General features: G+C 41.4%; 1 protein-coding gene across 4 annotated transcripts in view; it reads left to right on the forward strand.

Annotated features, from left to right (window-relative positions):
• Positions 1 to 2,348: 2,348 nt before the first annotated feature.
• The window catches only part of LOC129734860 (rapamycin-insensitive companion of mTOR-like), a 109,226-nt gene continuing 92,656 nt past the window's right edge, over positions 2,349 to 18,918 (forward strand). The window contains exons 1-4 of one of the 4 annotated variants that reach the window (XM_055700195.1): positions 2,961 to 3,000; positions 3,173 to 3,220; positions 13,756 to 13,911; positions 16,703 to 16,800. In XM_055700195.1, the coding sequence (XP_055556170.1) occupies positions 16,717 to 16,800 (84 nt within the window). In that variant the 5' untranslated portion in view covers positions 2,961 to 3,000; positions 3,173 to 3,220; positions 13,756 to 13,911; positions 16,703 to 16,716. Of the gene's footprint in view, positions 3,001 to 3,172; positions 3,221 to 13,755; positions 13,912 to 16,702; positions 16,801 to 18,918 lie in introns of all 4 variants that reach the window. The other 3 variants (XM_055700193.1, XM_055700192.1, XM_055700191.1) reach the window with 3 other exon arrangements.

The raw sequence follows: 18,918 nt of genomic DNA on the forward strand, positions 1-18,918 counted from the left end.
GTCCCATGGTTCATCACAGAGTGGGGGGGATTCAGTACAGATTTATGGTACACATTCATGGTACAGACTTATGGTTACAGATTTACGGGAGTTTTCCTTGCTTTTTCTGAAGCAACACATGTCACCCTGGGTGTCACTCAGTCAGTTTGCTTGTTAGACTGCATTTGTTATCTGTTTTGTGAGATAAGCATGCTGTTCAAGTCAAACTCCCACTACTTCCTGCTGATTCATGGCAGCTTTGGTGATTGGCACCAGAAACTCCGGTGTCCCACAACAGCTCGATGTGCAAGTGGAAACCAATGATGAGTGGCATTCCTCAGGGGTCGGTATTGGGACCAGTGCTGTTCAAAAGCTTTGTCGGGGACATGGACAGTGGGATCGAGTGCACCCTCAGCAAGTTTATTGATGACACCAAGCTGTGTGGTGTGATCAACACATTGGAGGGAGGGACGCCATCCAGAGGGACCTTGACAAGCTAGAGAGGTGGGCATGTGCAAACCTCATGAGGTTCAACAAGGCCAAGTGCAAGGTTCTGCACCTGGGTTGGGGCAACCCCCAGTATCAATACAGGCTGGGCAGAGAATGGATTGACAGCAGCCCTGAGGAGAAGGACTTGGGGGTGTTGGTAGATGAGAATCTCAGCATGGCCCGACAATGTGCGATTGCAACCCAGAAAGCCAACTGAATTCTGGGCTGCATCAAAAGAAGCATGGCCAGCAGGTTGAGGAAGATTATTCTCCCCCTCTACTCCACTCTTGTGAGACCTCACCTGGAGTAGAGTACTGCATTCATCTCTGGGGCCCCCAACATAAAAATAACATGGACCTGTTGGAACGAGTCCAGAGGAGGGCCATGAAGCTGATCAGAGGGCTGGAGCTCCTCTCCTATGAAGACAGGCTGAGAGAGTTGGGGTTGTTCAGCCTGGAGAAGAGAAGGCTCCAGGGACTCCTTATAGCAGCCTTCCAGTATGTAAAGGGGGCCTACAAGAAAGCTGGAGAGGGACTTCTTACAAGGGCATGCAGTGATAGGATGAGGGGTAGTGGTTTTAAACTGAAAGAGGGTAGACTTAGATTAGATATTAGGAAGAAATTCTTTACTGTGAGGGTGGTGATGCACTGGAACAGGTTGCCCAGAGAAGTTGTGGATGCCCCATCCCTGGAAGTGTTCAAGGCCAGGTTGGATGGGGCTTTGAGCAACCTGGTCTAGTGGAAGGTGTCCCTGTCCATGGCAGGGGGGTTGGAACTGTATGATCTTTAAGGTCCCTTCCAACCCAAACCATTCCATGATTCTATGATTCTATGACATAATCCTATTACAAGAGTCTTATACATGTGTCATGACTTGATATGGCAGAAAAGTTAAAAGTGATACTACCACTGTTTTTCTGCTCTTTTTATTTATAATTTTATTTAATTTTATTTAATCTTCTAAATCAGTATTAACATTTTAGAAATGCAACGAATCATTGTAAAAACTAATTTACAATTTTTGAGATGAAATACAATATTCATGAATACTTGATAAAACCAGATTTTTGAGTAGCACAGAATCTGAATTGAACAACTACCCTTAGAGAGAAGGGAAAACTAAGTGAAAAATGATGGACTGCAAAACAGGAAAACAATTACCTGACCTTGTGAAGCTATTTTTATATGGCTGGCTACTTCTATACTTCAATTTGATTATTATTTGCTGGGTTTGTTCCAGAGAAATTGGGAAGTCTGGGTGACAGAACTTGTCTTGGCTATGGCTGTCTGAAGCTTCAGGACATGATGTAGGGTATATCTGTTTATTTAAACTTTTTCCTAAGAAAGGAGAAGAGCAAGTATATGCAAATACTATTTCTTGTAGTGGAACTTCTTTTCCTTTATGAGTTAACATTTTTAGACATACACTGATTTTATTAGGTAAGTTTAACAAATGTCAGGGTAAGAAATAGATCAGCACTTGAGCCTGCAGTGAGACCCATTAACTAAATCAAGAAAGCAATGAAAAGATATATGTTTTCCCCTTTTTCTGTTTTTAATTACTTCATGTATTAAGGAGTGGAGCACTGAAAACATCTGGTGTATAATGCCAATGGTCATGCTGTATCCACTTGAATTACTATCTCATCACAAGGCAAGTGCTATTTAAAAAAGGGAAAGTAAGCAGGAAAATTCATTTTTTAAAAAAAGTAACTTTACTTGACAGACCAAAATCTTTAGATGTGGCGATAGAGCAGTTATGTAGAAAGTCATTTCTCAGCAGCGCGAGCTCTTCAGGAAAAGAAGGCTTTTTGCCACGTTTTCTGGCGGAGCATAATGCTTGCTACCGAAACCGGCGCACCGCTGCGAAGCGGGGGCAGAGGGGAAGCCCCCTCGGATGTCCCTTCGCCCCTGCCGGGCCGCCACCCTCCTCTCCCCTCAGCTTTAGCCTCTTGGGGTAGAGCTACCGGAGGTGCCTGCGGAGAAGTTCTACCCCGCTGAAGCCCTGCAGCGAACCCGTCGGCGGATGCAGCCCTTTGGACCGCGCGGTTTTAAGAACACCGGTGCTTCTCCCTGGATCACGCTTCCAGCATCCCTGTGTGGTGGGCACCTGGGTGTCTCCTGATACCCAAGCGCCCATCCCGCCACACAGAGGCGCTGGAAACGTGACTCAAGTGTTTTTATCTGGGCAGGCAGAGCCCTATATCACCGCTCCAGGAAGCCCAAGGAGCGGCAACTCTGAACCGCCCTCTGGTATTTGAGGCTGCCGCCCGCCCCGAACGGCCCCAAGGCACCGCTTCAACTGGGAGAGGGGCTATAGCTAAGCAAGGCCTCTCAGGGGCGGCAACGGCCACTCAACCTCGCTCCAGCCACCCCTACGCTCTTTCCGTTGGCGGCGCGGCTACTGGGCGGCAGCGGCGGCTTCGCGGACTTCTCGCGAGAGCGGGCGAGGTTTCTGGTGTTGTGACTCTGGGAGCCGTAAATATGGCGGTGAGTCTTCGTGCTCGCTCGTTGAGGCACCTCCGCATCCGAGGTAAGGGGTTTGGGCAGGCCGCTAAAGTAAGCTACTTCCTCCGCTCTCCTTTGGCGGCTCTTGCTCTATGTCGTTTGGCTCTATGCCATTCCCTCTGCTTCCTTCTTCCTCCTCTTTCTTCGGTTCCTTCCTTCCCGCCAGCCTAACGCACTTCTCTCCCCCATCCCCGCAGGTCGGAACGATAGCGGCGAGGAGAACGTCCCTCTTGATCTCAGTCGAGGTACGGTACGGGCCGGTGAGGTGAGGGTCGCTGCCTGTCCCTTGCTGCGCGCCCGCCGAGTAGCTGCCGGCGGCGAGCGGCCTGGTGCCCCGGGCCGGCGCGGCGGCGCGGGGGGGCAAGGTGGAGTGGGGGTTGCCGGGTGCTGGTGCTCGGCCCGGCGTCCTGTAGTGAGCGGACCTGTCTGTAGGTGGAAGTCTCTCCCCAGCCCCCATTGCCTGTGGGGCAGCACGTGCCCACAGGGCTGGCCTCCCCTGGCCGCGGGCAAGGGGAGGCCCTGCGTGTGGGCTGAGACTCCTCGGCCGCTTCTAGGATTGTTTTCGAAGGGGGTTGTTGTTTGTAGATGGGGCTGTTTACAGTGGCCTGTCGGCGCCGTGCTTGTCAACCTCGCCCCCGGGGCTCCCTCCGGCCGTGGCTCAGCTCGGTGGGTCGGGACCGTACACTTCTGGGGAGCGCCTCGGCGGTGGCGGCTAATCCTGCCTCAATCCTTTGTCGTATATCCGTACCTGTCTTAGGCAGGTTGGCCGCCGTATTTGCCGTGAGACCAAAAGACTCGTCTCACGTTTATTTGTTAAGTTGCTCCAGAATGCCCTCCACTGCTCTCAGATTGTGTGTGTGTGTGGTTGGTTGGAATAAGAGGAAGGAAACAACAATAATGTTTGCTACAACACTAATTAGTTGTCTCTCAGACAATAGTAACTCGTTCCCTACCCAAATCTATAGCTCATCTAGTTTTGCTGAAGGTTAAGGTAAGGGTTACACTCTCTCCAAGAGCTGAATAAAATGCGGAAACCAAACTGGCCTAGTAGCAGTGATGATCTTCCCTCAGGCAGAAGACCATGATCTGGGGGAGGAAGTAACTGTTCTGCTTCTGGAGATTCAGGATTGATGCTATCCAGAATAGATCCATTTATAATTTTTTTTATTAAGCAGTTTTACCATGGGCTGAAAGTTATGTCTGCATATGTATATATTTACAAATGTATTTTAGTTCCTGGGAAAAGCTGTGAGGGTTTTTCAGTTTAAAGCAACAGGCTCTTATGTCTCCTCTTACCTGATTTGAAGAATCAGTCAGCAATATGCAGGCGAGCGGAGGTTATCTTTATTCGGCGGCACTGGGTGCATGGGGGATCGCTCCACCAAAGTCATGCACACCGAGGGGACTTTTCAGTCCCCCCTTTATACAGGCTACTCATACCTATTCATTAGTTTTCCAAGAAATCGTTTACATATTCCTTACAATTCTGAGAATTCATTTACATATCTCATGCCTGCACAATGTTCTTGAGGAGTTGTCTCTATGTAGACTCTATTGCATAGCAGTCATGTTTAAAGTTTCCATCTTCGCCACGTTGCATGTACCACAGGAATCTAAGACCAAATGTCCCTTCTAAAGATAACCAACCCAAGGACTTAGCAGTCTGTGCATCCGTCATGTGGCAATGAGGGTCCTTGGACATCTCCTGACTTTTAACTAAACATAGGTGCGTCATCCTTTACATAAGTGGTACAGCATTCACTATTCATACCTTATCTCCAAATGGACACGATTGCTTTAGTGTGAGACACTGTCTTTAGAATTAAAACAAACAGAACTTTTGTCAACAAAATTGGGGACAAGGGCCTTAACAGTTCAAACGGGACACAATCACTTACTGTAAGCAGTGTTATCTGTTTAGATACTTACAGAATCAGGATTTTAATGAATGGGTTTTATTTGAATCTGAGGTTGCAATCTCCCACTGCCACAATTATCTTTGTCCTACTTTCAGCTAATTTTCTGTTCATGTCAGTGGATTGCAACACTTTATCAGCTTGTCTCCTCTTTTGGCCAGAACTTTCTCACTTGGAGGCTTCTTTCTGCATAACTTAGATAATGCTTTTCTTTTCACCATCCATTCTTTGTTTCTCATCCTTCCCAAGGCTGACTCCCTTGATTAGAAGTCCCTTCATTCATCACTTTTAACAACTTTAGAGAGTCAGCCTGACCTAAACTTTGTGCACAGATTTGTTTAACATACAGTTAAATGCCAAATCAGAGTTTGATAATTTGGGAGTTTGGACAGCACTGGAGTGGTTGCTGTTTAGTGATGGCTTGCCAAACATGAGTTAGCATACAAGTCAGACTTTTGCTAGTCCATAGCTGTGGACTATATACTAACTCCATTCTTTCCATGTGAGAAGTCAGTGCTGTTAAGTATTTCAGAACTAATAATAGATGCAGGGAGGGTGCTAGCCCTGTTTGTGCTGCTTTGACTCCTACTTCTTCTTGGCTTTTTGTACGGTAAGACTCAGAAATGCTTTGCTGCATGTAGAGCTGATCTAACTTTCTCTGTGTGCTTTTTGCTTGCTCTTTTCTATGCTGCTGTAGTTTGAGGGGTGCCCACGTTTTCCCAGAACACACCATGTTGTTCTCTTACGTATTTTTACCATGGCTGGTATAGTAGGTTTTACTCTTTGGAGCTTTTTGGTGCTCTGCTTCTTTAAAAATTATATATAATAATGTTTATGAAAGGCATTTTATATGATGGTGCATTGTGTGTGTGTGTGTGAACACTATGTACAAAGATTAGCCTGGTAAAAGATAATAATGTAAAGCCTGTGGTTTGTGGTTTCTGGTTTTGTTTTTTTGTCTTTTAAACTTCTGGGCCACTCATCCCTGGCTGTACCCCATCTCTTATTTTGATAAATATTCTTTTGGGACAATGATTTTCTTAACTTTTTTGTAGAAAATAAATTTGCTGAAAGGATGATCAACACTGGAAAAATTGACCCCAGCACAAATATGGTTGGGCATAATGCTGGTATAACAATAAAAAAACCTGTGCAGATACAGGCTAGACTGGTTGCTTTTGTCTACTTAAGGTCATATATTGTGTTTTCTGTTGATTACAAAATTGCAGTTAATAATTGGGATTCAGAGTACTTTGGGTTTGGCCTTGTGTTATATTACCTGCTCAGAATAGAACAGAAAAGGACAGACTCACCACCAGTGCAATTCCCATTGCAGTCATCTGGAAGGAATTGGCAGTAGGATGAGGCAGACTGTCCCTTCTGGCCTTAAGTTACAAGTCTGATTTCAGTAGTCTAATCAAACCAATTGGCATTATCAACCAGGTTATTGCATTCGGTAGGAATTATTACATTGAGTCCGGTCATGGTTGTGTATTTAACTATGCTACAAGTATTATATGTTTTTAGCATAATTCTTCTTCATCTGCAATATTTTACAGGGATTCCAAACAGAATTACAGAAGTTTATGTATCTCCCAAAGCTCTGGGCTCTGTAAAAGGGTTGTGTAATCCACACTTCGTTTGCTGCTAAGTTCTTTGCTTATCTCTGTAACTGAATCTACTTACAAACTGATTTTAAAAATTTATTACTGTTTCAGTATCACCTTATCCTGTTGGGTGACCAGTACCCCTTCCTTTGCTGGCGTTTCAGCTGTTGCCTCTGGGCTGTGAAGGCCTAAATAGTTTGGAACTTTCCTAGTTGAGAGCAGTGTCTTACAGTGCCTTATCTGTAGTCAAGCTCCTTTTTAAATCTTCCATTAAGGGATCCCTGTTTTTTTGGATTCCTGTAGCTCTGAGTCTGCAATGGCTATTAGGAATTTTTCAAGCTTGTTCATTTACTGAAGCTTTGGAGAGATACAAGGGTGCAAATGCTGATGGTTAAGTGCTGTTCATGTCTGTATGTCTTAGTCTTCACTTTCAAATATACTTTTTAATTAACTGAAACATACCTGTTACCCTCAAAAAGGAGGAAATTATCTGCAACATTATTAATTATTAATAAATGTGCATTATGAGATACTACTATGCTTTAGCAGCTCTTCTTGTATGGCTGATTCCTATATCTTATAAGACTCAACATTTACAGCAAGAACATGAGACAAATATGAATAAAATAGCTGAGAAAACTGGCTTTTTTCTCCCCAAGAGTGAATTTCACAAAAATGGCTTAGTGTTATCTGAAAAAAAAAAAATAAAAATACCCTTTTCCTTTTTTCCCCTCCCTTCTCCATCATTTCCTTCTATCATGTAGATAAATGGAACTTTTGTATTTATTTTTAACTTCACATGATCTGAACTGTATTGCTTTTCTTACTGTGCTTACATCATTTTAAACCATGTTGTATTTGATTCCATGTGCCAAATTGTAATGTGTTGCATCCAGGGCAAATGTCTCAGGATGCTGTTTGTAGTTTACAGCCCACAAAAATGTTGGGTGTTTTTAAGGGTTATTTGCAGGATAGCTAAAGAAGGCTGGATGAATTTTGTCCCCAAATTCAGCTTGAAATTTAGTTGTTACCGAAATCTCAGAATGAAGAACTTATCAACACCAATGTGATGCAGATAAGCAGACACTTCTTTATTAACGGCCGGGTGCGTGAGTGAGTCCTCTCACGATCAACGCACACCAAGTTTCAAAATCAGACACCATATATAGAACTTATTCATACATATTCATTAAGTATTTATGCATAAACATAATATTTCTCGAAAATCATTACCATACTCTCCTCCCATATCCGATTCTGCGCAGTAAAGGTTAGAAAGGTCCAGAAATGGGTCTGGGGTACGATTTGGGTAGGTGGTATTTGGGTCGGTGGTCGCGATCTCCCCCTGCCGGAATTACCTTTTACTGAAGTTCACGGTTTCTTGGCAGGTAGCTACAAGCTGTTCCAGTCGACTCTCCCCAGTTCCCATTAATTCTACATTCTGACATTTCAATACACTTTCTACATACAGAAGACTGGTCAAATACAAAGAAATCTGTAAAATCCCAAATTTGTTACCTAAGTTTAAAACAATGATTCTAGCCCATTCTTCTGGCCTTGGTACAGGGTTGTACAGAGGATTTCATAGCAGCTTTTGCTGTGCAAGTACAAGTTTCATTAAAATATATTTGTTATTCCAAATGATTTTATAAAATCAAATAAAGTTAATTAATTCTAACTTATTAGCAGATCTGTAACATAGTGACCACACTATTTTTAGCTTCCTTCATCAATATGGAAAAAGCAGAGAGGGATGCTGCTCACTTGTCTGATACTGAGAGTTCAAGTAGCAGGGGAGGAAAAAAACCCTTTTGGAGCACTTGCAGCAAGGCAGTGGGGAACCAGTGCAGAGATGGTAGCTGATGTCTATACTTTCTTAGTGGCTCAAAGGCAGTTCTTCCACACTAATGGCAAAACTGTTATGGAAAGCTGTTCTTTGTTGTATGCTCTTGCAATACATGGTCTGGCTTGAAAAGATGGAGAAGTGGGGCTCCACTGCACCTCAGAAACACTATTTTAAAAATACCCAAATAAACAAAATGTGGGCACCTTTAACCCTTGCTTTGCAGTATGCCATCATTGTGGTGGGTGACTATAACAGGATGCTTGCGTGAGAGCAATAGCTCTTTTTTTGCTTCCTTGTTTGTGAATCTGTAACAGAAGCCATAATAGGAACAAGGCAGTATTTAGCAACTTTATTTTTCTTTTGGCTCTTCTGAGTTATAGAGGGGCAACTTGAAAAATAGCTGGAGGGAGATCTCACTTGCATTACTGAGTAATTCTCTACTGTATTATTCTTGAATATTGTTTTGGGGTTTTTCTATGTAGTTGGAGACTAAAGGGGAAGTTGTTGATAGTGGTGGTCTGCTAACTTCTTTGGCAACATGTAACCTTTTGGTAGGTTTTAAAAGTAAGGGACTTAGAGGTGCTCAGTATATGCACTCCAGAATTAATGCATATAATTAGCTTTCCTGTCTGTACTTGTGCTTCAGTCGACCATTGTTTTGGAATTGTATAGTACTCTGGTCTGGTTAGATTATTAACACTTGCATACCTTCGGCTTTGCTTCCTAAGGTATTACTGCTTTTACAATCTTAGGACTTTTCAGAAGTATTAAAATGGTGCGTTTACAATATTTTCACTTTCATTTCTTGAAAACAGGAACAACAGAAACACACCCCTCATCATAATTACAGTAAATAAGGAAGTTATGTTAATGATAGCCTTCCCAGAAAGAAATACATCAGAGATTTGCCTGATCTCATGATCTTTGTGCATACTTTACCAATTACCTGATAATCTCAGATTTTTTTACCTTAATAATATAGAAGAGATGCTCAATGTTCAGGTAGTGTGTTGTGGTGTGGTTTTCTTTTTTTTTATTATTTTCTTAAAAATGGGAAGAAGTTAAATACTTGGTTATAGTAAAAATTGGTGTTTTACAGACTGGTTATACCCATACAAACCCAAACACTGCAGAAAAGAAGAATGTTCAAGAGGGTTACAGGATGGCTTGAGAATTTGTTGAAATGATGGCTGACTAGTATTGGAGAATGTGCTGAAAATCAGATATGCTTTTTGTCTTTCATACTGATTAAGACTCCCGCCTGAGACTTTTAAAAAATAACAATAAATGTCATGAATAATCTGCCTTTAAACCAACTAGCTGCTTACAGATAAGACATAAGCATGTGACTTGAGGCTTTGATAACTACACAATAGATTACATAAAATAAGGGATTTGCTTTTCATTAGAAGTGGTTTTTACAGCATGCAGGTAGGCAGATGCTTATACCATAGTGCAGGTTTCTGCATAGAGCAGTGCTTCTGTGATTATTTCTAATACAGAAGGGAAGATGCCATAACACTGCTACACAAGTGCTGGTTGATATTTGACAAATTGTTTTAACTGGAACACTTTTTAACTTTCACTCTCACAATGAAATGCATTTTGCTTTATCCTAGTTTAAAACTCTGTAGTATTAGTATATTCATGTATACTGCAGAAATTATTTTTTTTTTCTCCATTTGCCAACCATCTGTTGTGGTGAGGGAAAAATTGGGTAGAATGGATCAGAGAAAAAGTAGAAGTTAGCAAAACTTCAGAGCATGATTAGTAAGGACTGTATTCACCAGCTGCAAGGATTTAGTGAAGGAGGAATGCTGATAAAGATGTATAACTGAGAAAGTGAGAAAATAGAGTTAAAAAACCCCAACACAAAACCCAACAAAAACAACCCCAGTCCCAAAGAACAAAACCCCCTATTTAGTTGTATATTCTTAGGTATGTGCTAACAGTAAAATTCAGTCACAGAACTAAAAGCTCTATAGGACTCATGTTCTTATGTTTTTGTTATATTCGTCAGAGTATAGCAAGCTGCATCTCAACAGTGGCTTGAATAGGTTTGGGTAACTAAATATTTATGAGTAAGTCTCTTCACCCAAATTCTGCCTGAATAGCACTGTCTTTGAAATCAACGTTGTTCATTAATAAATTAGTCTGATGAAGTCTTTAAGAAAGTTTTCTTAAAAGGGGAGATTTTGTTTATAGAATAGAATATTTTCAGTTGGACTAGATGATCGTTGTAGGTCCCTTCCAACTGCCTGACCACTTCAAGGCTGATGACAAGTTATGTTAAGGGTATTATCTGAATGCCTCTTAAACACTGACAGGCTTGGGGCATTGACCACCTCTCTAGGAAGCCTCTTCCAGTGTTTGACAAACCTCTCGGTAAAGAAATGCTTCCTAATGTCCAGTCTAAACCTCCCCTGATGCAGCTTTGAATCATGATTACGTGTCCTATCACTGGATATCAGGGAGAAGACATCAGCACCTCCACTTCCCCTCCTCAGGAAGCTGTAGAGTGTGGGAGAGGAGGATAGAGGATGTCTGAAGAGAGAGATGTATGAGAGGAGGATGGAGAATGTTTGACCTGGCAGGAGATGAGAGAACAGCTGGGTATTGTGAAGGAGAGTAGGAAAGATGAACATGGTTATCTAGTGTTTAATAGGTGTCTGCATGCTTGTAGTGATATATAGCTATGTAACTGCATGAATGGTTTCTGCCCTGAGCCTGGTGGTGCATGCAGCTGCGGTTTGTGTCCGGGCTCAGAGATGTAAATAGGGGCTTCTCTGTACAATAAAGTGTCTCTGGTTGCACCACAACTGGAGTCTGTGCCTTCGTACACCACAAATGGCACCCCACGGTGGGGCTTAAGTAGGAGGCTCATGGAGCCCGAACCTGTGGTGTAGCCTGACTGAACTGGGATCCGCGGAAATTTTGTGCACCCATCACCCACAAAAAAGGTGAGCAGTCAGGAACCATGGGAGGGAAGTTATCCCGAGATCAACAGTGCAGCCTGGATGTATTGCGACGGCTGCTTGCAGCTCAGCAATGAGCTGTGATGGGTCTACAGCTAATGACTCTGTTAGAATGGAATCGTGACAAAGTGCTGGACTTTCCACCTGATGGCACTTTGCAAATTCCTGCCTGGCAAGTGGTCATCAGATGATTATATGATGCTGCCGTGGAGGGGGACTCCGCGTCGGGAATGCATTTAGCACCTTGGTGGCAAATCCTGACTACTCTTCATCAAGTGTGGACTAATTCTACTAACATTGCTAAACCAGAGGAGGCTGTAAATTCCACCAACAGCGTGACTCTTCTCAACGCATCGTCAACAACGGCGACTCCATCCACACCTCCTCTGCCCCCAAAGCTCCTGTCAGTGATTGCAGCGACCCTCACAGCACAGGACCAAGCACGGGAACAGGACAACTCAGACAATGATTCCATTGACACTGATAAACTTTTTGATCCAGGTCCTATAGATTTGGAAAAGGAACCAGACCTTTTTCCTCCCCCTCCTGATGCATTGATTGTATTTTTGGGGAAGGTGAAAGGTGGTCCGGGGGATTGGTAGCAGGAATGCGAGCAGGAGGCGCTTAAGCGAGGGGATTTGGGAGTCGCTATGGCATGTCCAGTATTTTATTGGCCAAATCAACCTTGAGAGTGGCAGCCTGTGCAATATGAGGCTGTTAAAGAGTTAAGCAAAGCAGTGCGGGAAGGGGGGATTCATAGCACATTTGCTATGTCCCTTCTTGAAGTGATGGCAGAGCCTTATACACTCACACTGCATGACTGGAAGTTATTGCTTTGTATGGTACTAACTGATACAGTATATGATGTGGTTATCTGATTTTTGTGAGCTGTGTAGTGGCTTCGATTGAAAACCTTAATTGGAGAATTGCTGTTAACTATGAGCAGTTGGCTGGGGAAAATAATCATGCCGCTTCCATGACTCGGGCAGGTTATCCCAGGGACAACTATTTGCAAATTAAGGAGGTAACTATTAAGGCAGTCCTGAAGATACTGGAGTCTGGGCGTGCCTCTAGTCACTCGAGTGAGTTGTTTGCCACGGTTTGGCAGAGTCCTAAAGAGTCATATACTAACTTTATTCATTGGCTTCAGAATATTTTGCAACAAGTTCAGCATGAGGAAGCTCGAGGGCTGCTCTTAAAACAACTAGATATGATAATGCTAATGAAGATTGCAAATGGGCATTGCAGCACTTTCACAATCGCAACCCCAACTTGTGTCAAATGATTATAACAGACCTCACAGCAGAATGTAACTCTCAGGCTGAGTTCTGGAATGCAGCGCAATGCGTTTTTTCTTCTTCAATCTCTTCTGATGCATTTTTTTCTTCTCTAGTCTCTTCTGTAGGAATAGCACATGCTCTTAAATTGCTTAATAAATTAGGCTGCTGGCTTGCTAAAGAAAGTAATGCTACAAGCACTGCTTTTTCTCGCTTATTAGCAGGTGTCGATTCTGTCTGTCATGTGTCGCTACAGAACTGAGCTGCTATTGATATTTTTTTTTTATTGTTAGCACAGGGACATGGGTGTGAAGACTTTGGTGGGATGTGTTGCATGAATCTGAGTGACCACTCTGAATCAATTCACAAAAGCATACAAAACTTAAAAGCCTTAAACAAAGATCTGCAGCAGAGCCATGGGCGGGATGCCTTTGGTCTCTTCTCATGGCTGGGAAACTTTGGGCCATTGATCAAAAATATTGCAGGATTTATTATAATTGCCTTAACTGCCTTGTTGATGTTTGCCTTATATCTCCCATGCCGTTTTTCCTGTATTCAGTGTTTAGTTGACTGTAACATAAATCAGGTCGTGGTCACCCAGCTACACACAATTTTTGCCTTGTCGCAATTAACAAGCAAAAAAGGGGGAGATGTGGGAGAGGAGGATAGAGGATGTCTGAAGAGAGAGATGTATGAGAGGAGGATGGAGAATGTTTGACCTGGCAGGAGATGAGAGAACAGCTGGGTATTGTGAAGGAGAGTAGGAAAGATGAACATGGTTATCTAGTGTTTAATAGGTGTCTGCATGCTTGTAGAGATATATAGCTATGTAACTGCATGAATGGTTTCTGCCCTGAGCCTGGTGGTACATACAGCTGGAATTTGTGTCTGGGCTCAGAGATAAAATATGAGCTTCTCTGTACAATAAAGGGTCTCTGGTTGCACCACAACCTGAGTCCGTGCCTTTGTACGCCATAGTAGAGAACAAAGTTTTAAATTTACTGGTTTTGTTCTTCACTGTCTAGACTTCTCTAAGCTCCTTGATTTTGTCTGAGTACTACTTATTGTTACTGTTTTGGCCACATCTGACCCATTTATTCAGGTAGCTGCTCCTGGAATATTTCAGGAAGCTACTTTTAAAAATTATTTTTATTTGTAGAAATGAAAGACACTTAATTGTCTGAGGTGTAAAATGAAAAGCACAAAGATTTTGAATTCACACAGCTTCACCCTCAGAAGCACCATGGGAAATAATATGAAGGTATTCGGTTATCATTATGGGCCAACTTGAGTCAGCATCTCAGTGATAAATGAGGTAAGTCAAGAAAGAATAGACTATTGAGGGGTCTTAAAATTATAATGAGTAATTTATCTTTTTTTTTTTTATTAGCTAGAAAAGCAAGAACTTCTGAAGGGTTAAAGAGTAAGGGTTGGTTAATCAGAACTAAGAAATCTCTGCAACAATGGTCTGAACTGGGGTTATAAATAAAAATTGTCTTTGTCAACACCAACATGAGCTGTTAGGCTTGACAATGAAATGTTAAGGCCATGATACTACTACTTTTGGGGGATAAATCTCTGATTGTGTGTCACATTTTTCCCATTTCTGCATTAGTTCATGTTCCTCAATGCTGTTGCATGAGATTTTGTGGCAGGAAGATATGCAGTGCTGTAACTGGTCTTTAAGAGAAAGTCACATGCCTTAGTTGGTAGAATCTAGAATGTATTTTATCTCTTTTCAAGTCCATTTTAATGTAAGAGACACAATAGTCAGAGACTATATCTCTATTTGTAAAGTCATGTTATTTTGTTTAAATATTTACATCTGCAAAGCATGAAGTTCCATTAGGTCTGCCTACCTTCCCTATTGTCTTTATTTTTATTAAAAATGAGTCGTGGTAGAGAAACAGTAAACTTTCTACTTCTTTCTAATATATCATGCATGTCCAGAAGAGGAGAAACAGGATAGCCTGTCTTTCCTTGAAGTCAATATTCAGAGGAATCCTAAACTTGGGATGGATCCAGTAAGATTTTCATTGTCTAATGCTCTGTGATCACATCAAAGAGTTTTTTGTTGGTGGTATGGGTGTATCCAGACAGATGCATACACAAATTCCAATTTAAATGCAAAGTTATTGCATGTTTGGTTTCATTATGCGTAGTGTTCTGTGCAATGCAAGGTGGTTATGTCTTTACTTGTGGCTGTGTATCTGACAGTTGACTTTGCTTCTTGTTGTGACTAAGGTTTGTGGAAGAGAATATTTCATACAAGCTGTTGATGATTGAGATTGATGCCTGTCTTGTCTTCCCAAAATCCCACTGACCCTTTGTCTGAAAAAAATCATAATTATGTGGTGTGGCAGTAGCATGTCTGTACATGTGCTAAAGTCTCATTATAAGCAGTGTAGTCAGTACAATTGATTCACCCTTGAGTAGACACCTTGCAGCTAGTCAGGTTAATTGTTTTAGACTTAATTGGCTGATAGATGAGATCTTCATTAACTACAGTGGGAGCTGAGACATCTAGCACAGGTTTATACACCTGAATTCAGGTGCCTACCTGTAGGTGTCTTAATCTTTAAATACTGTCTTGTATTCCTGATGGTAGTGCAAGTACAGGCTCTTGTCTTTCCAAATATGTTCTGGATATATCCTGATAAGCAGACACATCTAGCAATCTTTTTCAAATGTGTTGCTTTTTTAAGTTTTTAAACTACAGAAGTTGATAACAAACTCAGCTTGGTTTGTAGAGAGGTGGCGAGAAGGTCCTTTCTTTATATCTCTGATACCTTTCATTATACAAAGGAAATAAAAAGTATATAAATATCCTTTCAGAATGAACAGGGAAATAAAAGAATGTATATACTCCACAAATTCAACTGTAGCTGTTCATACTGTAGTAGGAAGCAAGTTTCTTTTACTGGAAGTTAGTATGGAGCACCTCACACAAAACCCTTCTCTTTGCTGCTTTCCGGATGTTTGGACTATTCTTCAGGCTTTTTCTAAAGACTTTATTTTACATAATGCAATTTTTTTTTCTTTTTTGGTAATGTAATACTTTTTAACAGTTCACGTCTCCAGCATAGCCTTGGTATTTCATTTATTTCAAACTACAGTGCTGTTGATAGTGTTGTAGTGCCTATTGCAGAATGCAGTGTCTAATCCAAGATTGCACAAAAATCCTGCAGTCAATCATCTCTCTTTGAAAAATGTCCTACCCCAGTACTGCTGTGTACAGAGCTTATTGCAGTTTCTGTTACAGTAGCTCTGTGTGCAGCTCTCTGCCCAGCCCCACTACACTGCTTGTCCCCACTACCTCAACTCCCAGCCTTATTCCCAAAGGTGGGGCAATATTGTCTCTTCTCACCATGTTTGGTAGTCCTTTTCCACTTCCCAACAAAATGCAGGGTCATTGACTGGTATCTGAATCCCAGGGGGTGGAGTGGGGTGGATTGGGGGTGTTTGGTGGTAGTTTTTTTTGTGTGTGTGTTGTTGGAACAGTGGACCCTTAAGAAGAAAGGAGAAGCTCCTAGTCCCTCTGCTTACCCTGTAGTTCACTTCTCACTGAAAAGTCCCAGCCTTCTAGTAAGTTTAGGGTGATTGTGGACAGAAATTAATATGGAGAGCAGAAGAGAGACCTGTCTTCCCAAAATCTCACTGACCCTTTGTCTAAAGGGAGAAATCACGTGGTGTGGCAGTAACATGCTATCTTTTTACTTCTGTCCAAGTGTGCTTCTTGCCTTTAAATTACAAAGGGATTAAGGATAAAGCTTTTCAGTTATGAGATGCTAGGACTGGAGTTTCAGAAACTAAATGGATTTCTTTGTTAACTGTAAGTCCAAGATATTGATTAAAATCTGCTTTAAAATAGGAGTCTCTCCACCGTAGGCTTTAGCATTTATTCTAGAGAACTCAGGTATGTCTGGTTTTGGTTCTAGGCATAAATCAAATTGATGATTCTTGAGGGAAAATGATCTGTGTCCTTAATTAAGACCAGGAAAGTACCTGTTATATTTGGGAAACTGTGTATTTTGAATGCATTTTTAGATTTTTTTTTTTATTATTTTTTTGAACTGTATCTGCTAATAACCTGTTTTCTTTTGCAGAACCCTGTGATAATATGAGAGAGATTCTCCAAAATGTGGCCAAGTTACAAGGTGTTTCAAATATGCGAAAACTAGGTCACTTGAATAATTTTACTAAGGTAAGAGCTCAAATGGTATTGAAACAACTGATCATATAGGCAAAATATTTTATATGTGCTTTATCAGGTGTTGGCTGGGAGATTCATGAAACAACTTAGTATTGTGGAACAGTACTTGGAATCTATGTACTGTGGGAGAGGAAAGGAGCAAATAAGGACAAGCAAATATGTGAATGCAGGGTTATGCTGAAGTTTGTCTACGTGTCCTACTGGCTGATTTTTTGTAGTATTTTAGTGCTTAGAAGCCTGAATTATCTCTCAATTCGTGGGTTAAGTTGCACAGAGCTAAAGATTGGTTCCTGCTCCACAGAATTGAATCAAAAATGTGAAATGCCAGACTTTGGATGTAAACTGACAAAGTATGGTAAGGGAGGGGACTGTTATCAATGAGCATGATATGCAGTGGTTTGGGCACTAATAGAATAACAACTGTTAACTTTCATTGCTGATTTCATAGTGAAAAAGATTTAAAGAGGTGATTTCTAGAAATGGTCTGTATTGCTGATTTTTTGAGGTGCTTTTTCGAAATACAAGCTTCCAAATCATAGGAATGTGAAAGGTACTTGCCTGAAAGTATGACAGATACATTGGAAGTTGATGTGAGCTGACAAGAGGTAAGAATTAAAAACTTACTGCAGAATAAGAGATGGTAGTCTGAAGAAAGAGACTGTGAAAGGCCTTCAGGAGAGCAAGTACCATTTTTTTTGGTAGAGGAAGAACACATGGAGAGCAGCAGAGAGGACTGATGGGATGTGAACAGGTAGTTATGAAAGGGGTGTTGTTTGTAGCATACTGGATGGTTGTGGTTGGACCAGCATTCCATTTGTTGAGGCAAGGGAAAAGTGCATTGCAGTCAGTGAGCTAGGAGACATCTGAGCTTCAGTGTGTTACCTGAACGGATGGACTGATACGCAGAAGGAGCTGCCTTTCTTACAGAGCGCCACAGATAGGGTGACATGCCTGAACATGAAACTCAGGTTTCTGTGACAACAAATGGATCCTGCAATTGGCAGTAGCCAAGAAAAATAAATTAGTAGTGGAGAATTTTGTGGGGAAAGCAAGGTTATTGTTGTAGATGAGCTGATAACAAATCACTGAGTAAGATAACTGGGAGGCTGCTTGACAGTTTTGAGACAATCTCAAGTGAAAGAATAAATGCTCGAGGGCAGGTTTGGGGGTCCGATTGATATGAGAAGGACAAACATGCATCATAATTTTTGAAGTAGGCATGCTTCTTGGCTGTTGAAAGCACTCTGTAAAATTGAACAACGCTTCAGTGATAGTGTATGAGATTCAGTTAGCAGGAGGGTGCATACGAGAACAAAATTATGATAGCAAATTGATCTTCTACTGCATTAATAACAAATCTGTAAATGTTCCATTTTCCGAGTTGGTTCAGATCACATGTAGGTACATAGCATTCACTGAGGAACAACTTAGACTGACAGATGCAATAAGGCAATGACCCAAAGAAAAGATGTCAGTATATGTCAGACATCTACCATTGACAAAATGCTGCTGCTGTTACTGAGATTCCAAACTGTATTTCAAGAAAGTCCATTTTTCTGCTAGAAAAAATGATGTGTAGCTGTATTTCCTTTTTGTGCTGACCTGGAAACTTATAAATGTAGGTGCTTTCAAATTCTCTAGTTGCCTTAAAATCAGAGCTGGATTAATTTGCAGATGCATGATCCTAGTGAAAAACCAATAGTTGAAAGTATGGATCTTAAAACAGTGTTGATTTTACTACTACAGATGTTAAGCATCTATAAATGTGGTAAATTATTAAATATGCATAATGTAATTAAAGGATGAACCAAAAATTCTTTTTTAAAGTTAGTTTTGAAAAATTGATAATTGAATATTTGAAGAATTGGTTTCTTGTACTTTACCTAGTGTTAAAATTGGAAAATATGTACAAAACCACAAGGAAGGTTTTCATAAATTGAACTTAAGATTGGCAAGAAATGATGAATTTGTGAAAAGCATCTAGCTAAAATTAAATATTAATTTTGAAGACAGAGGCTGTTCATAACCTGGTTTTGATCCTGAATCAGTGTGACCCTGTATAAAGGAATCATCCAACTCTATTTGATGTTTAGCACTTGTTTCTTATAT

The sequence above is a fragment of the Falco cherrug genome, assembly GCF_023634085.1.
Source record: "Falco cherrug isolate bFalChe1 chromosome W unlocalized genomic scaffold, bFalChe1.pri SUPER_W_unloc_1, whole genome shotgun sequence".
NCBI classification, from domain to species: Eukaryota; Metazoa; Chordata; class Aves; order Falconiformes; family Falconidae; genus Falco; species Falco cherrug.